The sequence below is a fragment of the Cyprinodon variegatus genome, unplaced genomic scaffold (assembly GCF_000732505.1).
Source record: "Cyprinodon variegatus isolate N-32 unplaced genomic scaffold, C_variegatus-1.0 Scaffold1125, whole genome shotgun sequence".
NCBI classification, from domain to species: domain Eukaryota; kingdom Metazoa; phylum Chordata; class Actinopteri; order Cyprinodontiformes; family Cyprinodontidae; genus Cyprinodon; species Cyprinodon variegatus.
In genome coordinates this window covers 145,160-151,300 of record NW_015151578.1, presented here as the reverse complement: position 1 = coordinate 151,300, position 6,141 = coordinate 145,160, and the positions used below count along the sequence as shown (strand labels likewise).

General features: G+C 50.0%; 1 protein-coding gene across 1 annotated transcript in view; it reads left to right on the top strand.

The window, feature by feature from the left end:
• The window catches only part of LOC107101623 (cell surface glycoprotein 1-like), a 9,791-nt gene extending 3,650 nt beyond the window's left edge, over nt 1–6,141 (top strand). The window contains exon 2 of the mRNA XM_015400613.1: nt 3,763–6,141. Within this exon, the coding sequence (XP_015256099.1) occupies nt 3,763–5,486 (1,724 nt within the window). The 3' untranslated portion in view covers nt 5,487–6,141. The remainder of the gene's footprint in view (nt 1–3,762) is intronic.

Here is a 6,141-nt window from a genome sequence, read left to right as displayed (position 1 = left end):
ATATATATATATATATATATATATATATATATATATCTATATATATCGATAAATTGGGCAGTTTTACACTGATGATGATAAATGCACAATAAATGCTCTGGCCCCCTCTGTCTAAAAATAATGGCACATGCATTTATTTATTGACCACATGGCCTTACATATTACTTTCAATGAAATATAAAAGTCTTGTAACGATTCAAGCTGGAACATTCAACAATATCTCAATCAACAGGAGAAAAATGTTTTCCTCTCTTGTAAATATTTATGTTTACAAGGCAGGCAGCGCCAACGTTAGCCCGTCTGCAGCCGTGGTTCGCTGCTGGCTGGCTAACGTCAGCCGTGGTCGCGCAAGCGGGCTAACGTCAGCCCTGGCCGCTGCAGACGGGCTAACGTCAGCCCTGGCCCCTGCAGAAGGGCTAACGTCAGCCCTGGCCCGCTGCAGACGTGCTAACGTCAGCCCTGGCCCGCTGCAGACGGGCTAACGTCAGCCCTGGCCCGCTGCAGACGGGCTAACGTCAGCCCTGGCCCGCTGCAGACGGGCTAACGTCAGCCCTGGCCCGCTGCAGACGGCCAGTGCTGACCTAACTGTCACACACAATCCTCAGTCACACAGTTAAAGCTGTTATATAACAATTACACATTAGGTGAATTCATATTATAAGTTAACGGACATTCGAGGAACTGCAGAAAGATATATCCATTAGATGTACACACCAACCACTTGCCAGGTGCAATCTGTGCCCAATCCACCATTGCTTCAACTGGTGGAGCTCAGCAGCTTTCACGATGTTGGCTGCGCTGTCAGTGATGATGGCGATGAGTTTTTCTTCTTTGAGGGCATCGGAGAGCATCAGGCCCTGAACAAACATCTCTTCTGTGTGGTCATCAGGTAAATATGCTTTTTCGAGCACTCTGGTGTGCAGTTACCACTTGTGGTCTATATAATAAACAGTGAAGCTCATATAGGGGTCCGTGGTGCCACTTGACCACAGGTTGGAGGTTGCTGCAAAGTGTTTGATGCATCCAAGCTCACCAGTAACCTTCTCTCTCTCTGTGCTATACATATCAGGGTGACAGTTTGTGAAAAATATTTTTGTGATGGTATGGGGTACTTTTTGTGAGCCACTTTCATGAGGCAAAAAAATCCCAGGCACTCTACTGTAGCTACTGGAACCACCATATCCTTCGCTATGTGGCAGGCCATCACATTGGTTATCTCTATCCACCAGTTTCTGTCGAGAAGTTACACCTCTCAGACCTTGCTTCTTACTCCGAGCCTTTTGCACATCTTCAATATCGGCAGTGTGCTTGTGGTGCAGGTGGTGGAAGAGGTTGGATGGGTACTCTGAGTACTCCTGACAGTTTTCTGACATGATTACACACATGCTGCCTTGTCTTAAAGGGGAATGGAAATACCGGCTACCCTCGCGCACTGGAAAAAAGACGAATTGGAAAAATGAATTACTTTTATTTCTTTTACCGACATGGGAAAATTGTCTACAGTTATTGTGGTGAATGACGTAACGGTGGCTCGGTTGGCCCAGCTTTGCCCTCACGAGGACTCAGACCTCCTGCCCTCTGGGCAGGTAGCCCAACTCAAGGGTTCTAGGTGCTGCCATGGTAAGACCACGGCCTCTGCACCCCCTTCTAAGAGGAAGCAGACCAAGCCTGACCTAGCCTCAAGAGTTGAGGGATTATCTACTGAATTGGGAGAGATGAAGGCTTTGTAAGCATGCCAGTCTGATGCTTCACAGCCAGCAGCTTGGCTCTCCTCTCCTTGCATGCTTGGCTTGTCCACTGAGGAGGATGTTGTCTCTTGCTGCATCTGCAACTGTTCACAGATTTCTGTCCACCGATGGTCGAGTGCTGGCTGCCATGCATGAGTCAGCCAAGGCTGGCCTGGATTGTATGTCAGCAGTTGAACCTACTGTTGCCTCATTAATCGTTAAACCGGATGAGGCACTTCACTCTTTTTTGATGCCCACGAACTCGATGTCAGGTCATAGATGACGTCCTCAGTAAGGCATACAATGCAGGAGCACGTGCTGGCCACCTTGGCACACCTCTTGTTTTCCCTCTCTGCATCACTTCAGGATGGTGTTGCTGCAACTGCAGCAGATGGATTGGGTGACGCATCATTGCAGGCCTTTGTGCTGATGACCAGAGAGCTTGGCCGTGTCATGTTTTATGTCATCCAAGCTTGTGGCAGGTCTGGTTGGCACAGTCTCCCCTGACAGAGGCATGGGGCGGTGTCCAAGTTGTTCCAGAGGAGTTGTTTGGATCAGCTGCTCTGGAGGCACATGCATGGACCGTTCAGGCTCATCAGACCAATCAGCAGCTTTCCAGCTAGGCAGCTCCGGAGCTTCCCAAGAGCTCCAAAGGGCTGTTGGGATCGAAATGATGCCACCAGGCAAGCCGTCTGACATTTTTCCCATCAGCAGCTCATGTATTTGGCTGCTCATAGTGTGGATCCATGGGTGATTCTACAGTTTCGATGGCGACCCCCTTTTCACGCCGTTTAACGTTGGTTTTTCTTTCTGAACATAGATTGCTTCCTTCACATCCTTCTAAACAACTTGTCTTCTTTGTCCAAAATGTGAACATTCTGGTCCTCAAAAGAATGTCCTTTGTCCATAAGGTGTAGATGTACTGCAGCGTCTTGTCCCTCATGTCTCTAATGGGATCCAGGTGGTTCTGGTGTTACCTTGTGGCCCAACACTTTGTGTGTGTTCAAGGTGTTGCCCCATTGACATTGTAACCAGCCGTTGAGGTTGGCCCAGTGTCAAACACAGTCTGGTACGACTGTATGGATGCTGGAGACATATATCACTGACACTACAACTCTAAGAGGCTCAGACCACCTTTCTGTGTGCTATGTAGATTCCAAGCGTGGCTGTCCCCTTTCTAAACAACTTCTCTCGAGGTCTCCCACTGAGTCATGAGGAACCAAGCAGGAACTGACATCATCAGAGCAGAGCTCTCTAAACCTGAAATCCCACATCCTCCGTCACCAGCGCTCCTTGGTCTTATTTTCATTTTGAGGATGTTGGGGGGAAAATGGCAGACAGTTCCCATCCCTGCATCAGAGCGCTACCTTTTGGATCTATGAACGGTTTTCTATGTTTCAACCAAACCAGCAGCAGTAGTGCAGTTTTTTAGATGCAATCCACTTCTTAAATCTATCTTTGCTCTACTCTAATTTATCCAGGAGTTCTGCGATCACACTTTTTCCCTCTCTCCCAGCTTGGTGGTGGGCTGCAGATTTAGCAGTCTTCCCTGGAAATGCCTTTCCTAATGACTCTTTTATTATTTGATAACTTCTCATTAAAAGCAAACATGCAGGCAATCCTTCTTCATTGGTAATGAAAGCAGTTTTCCTTTGAATCCTCTGTTCTCATCAGTTATCTTCCTTTTTTTCCCCTTTGGGATCCGTGGCCTGAGACACACCCACTGCTTTGTCTACATCAGCCCCCTGCCTGACACCGCGCCGCGCTGAAACCTGCTGCAGGATATGACCACTGATATCTGTTAACATTTGTTGTTTACATTTATTTATCATAATGTTAAAAGCATTGAAAACATAATCTCTGTGTGAGTCTGTTTGAGCTCGGCTCCACCCAGTGGGACCATAGCGTGGACAGCATTTGATTCAGCCTTCCTTGAGTGTTTTGGGTCAGTAACGCTTGCGGGGTGTAGAACCTCAGCCTGAAGGAACAACAATGACTGTTAGTTAACCTTCTGTTCTTCTTCTGACTCCTACAGAAAATCCATCAACCTCCCAGAACCAGCACCGGGCGCCTTCCTGTGATCCTGTCAGGAGGTCTGGGTTCCCATCAGACATGCCGACTCCATCTGACACCGATGGAGATCCTGGAAGCTTCCTTGAGGTGGTTGGAGAGGCAGCCCAGGATCTGTCACAGCTCAGTGACCTCACATTGGGCTCAGACCAGCATAACCCAACCAAGACTGTCCCACAAACCCAACCCAATGATCCAGAACCAAGCTACGCCAATGGATCACCGCCATTCCCGCTGTTGACTGATCCTCAGTACGAAGACATATCAGACGCAGAGGAACCATCGAAGCAGTGCCCGGGTGTGGGGGAAGGGGGGAACCAGCTCCGTAGCACAGGGATGGGTTCCAGCAGAACATTAGAGAACGAGCCGGGCCGGGCCCACCCAGAGCCCGGCCCGGATGGAGAAGCATCACTGTGTAATGAAGATTTGGCTGAAGTTCCCATAGAACCGGATCATCCCACATGTGAGGAGATGGCTTTGGAAGAGCAGTATGCCATCCTCTATGAGCCTGGTTCCACTCCCAGCGATGAAGAGGATGAAGATGACTGGGAGGTGATCCCTGTCAGCATGTTGGACCTCAGCTTTGATCCTCTGGACCGACCCGCCTCAGCAGAGGAGCTGGGAGAGGTAGAGCAGAACCTGTGCTTGGTTCCACAGCCAGTACCAGCCTCTGCCTTTTCCCAGATGGCCGTCTTTGACACGCCTGACGATCAGGAGCAAGCGGTCCGATTTGGACAGCTTTCTATGATCATCCCCGCCTGTCAGAGTCCAAAGACATGCTCCGACAAGGAGAGCGGTGACGCTGAGATCATTGACCTTCTGGCCTCTGATGACGAAGATGACAAGCGCTGCGAGTCAGAATGCCAGACGGGTTCTGAACATGTCCAACGTTCTTCACAAAGTACGGACAGCGGCTCCGAATGCATTCTGCTTGAAGAGGAGGACCGTGACCCGAAGGACGAAGGCGTTGTAATTATTGTGTCTGACTCAGAGGATGACGTCGACCACAGAGGGGGGAACCAAGCAGGTTCTGGAGAACCAGGACCGGCTCCTACAGACTCTGCTGAACCTCAGCACGGGTCCCAACCAGAGCACCGTGTGCCTCAGTCTGATGGACCCTCAGGAGAAGACCAACCCACACCCAGACAGTCATCAGAACCAGGCAGACACCCTGAGAAGGTTCTGGTTCCTAAGAAAAAGAAGCAGAAATCGATTTCCCGCGGCGCCAGGCGCTCCTCGGACTCAGCCCTTATTCCTCGCCTTTTTGACAGGAATTCCACCTCTAATGAACTGGTTACACTGGTGGGGGCATCTGAAGAGGCAGGCAGAGACCCGACTGGACCCAGCCAGTCCCCCAGAACCACTACTGTCCCGCCGAAAGAGAAGCATCAGCTGCTCAGGAGGGGATGCACTGCGAGTTCTTCCTCTGTTACCAGTCAGAGCCAGAAGAAACCCGCTAGCCGCATCATGCATGCCTCCCAGAACCAGTACCAGCGTTCCCTGTCCTTTGATGGACCCTCTGCACCATATCAGCCGCTTACCCTGGCTAGGCTTCCGTCAGCTCCAGTGCAGTCTGGCCAAGGCTTGAGCCACGCCAAGAGCAGGATCTTCGATGACTGGAAGAGGCAGCATGTCCCTCTGCGGAAGGAGAGGAGGAACAAGAAGAAGGGACGACCAAATCCCCTCTAGACGCTCCTCTGGTGTCCAGGAGACGCTGTCCCCTCTAGACGCTCCTCTGGTGTCCAGGTGGACGGATTTGGTGCTGGGCCATGGCCTCTGGAACCTCGTACTGCCTTGCATGGCATTGTTTCTGTGGAAGCACTTAAAGGTTCTCTGCGTTCCTCTGAGCGGTGCACCCTTATCACCGTATGATGTGTCTCTGTTTCAGTCTGAGGTCTATGAAACTGTTGCTGTTTGCCTGCTTTCATTTTTTCATGATATTATTCTGATGATTGAACCACTGAACAAATAAAAAGGAGAGGACTCCAGGTCAGTGTCTTTTTGTCCCAATGTTTGAGGTGTAATTATCTGAACTCAGAACTTTAAATATTAGAAATTCCCTCATGGGGGGGCTATCCAGTTAGTACAGCATGGTCCTGATCAGCTGACCATCTACTGCACTGAATCAGCTTCCTGCTCTACCTGTTTGGATGCAGAGGCTTGGAGGAACTGAAGATGAGGTTCTGTGGTGTAGAGCAGAGGTCTTCTACCCTGGTCTTCAGGTTCCACCGTCCAGCATCTTTTAAATGGCCCCCCACCTCCACTCACCTGACTGAAACACGATAAACAGGAGGCCAGTGGAGAGGAAATGTTATTTGATTGAAGAAGTGGAAGCATAGGTGTA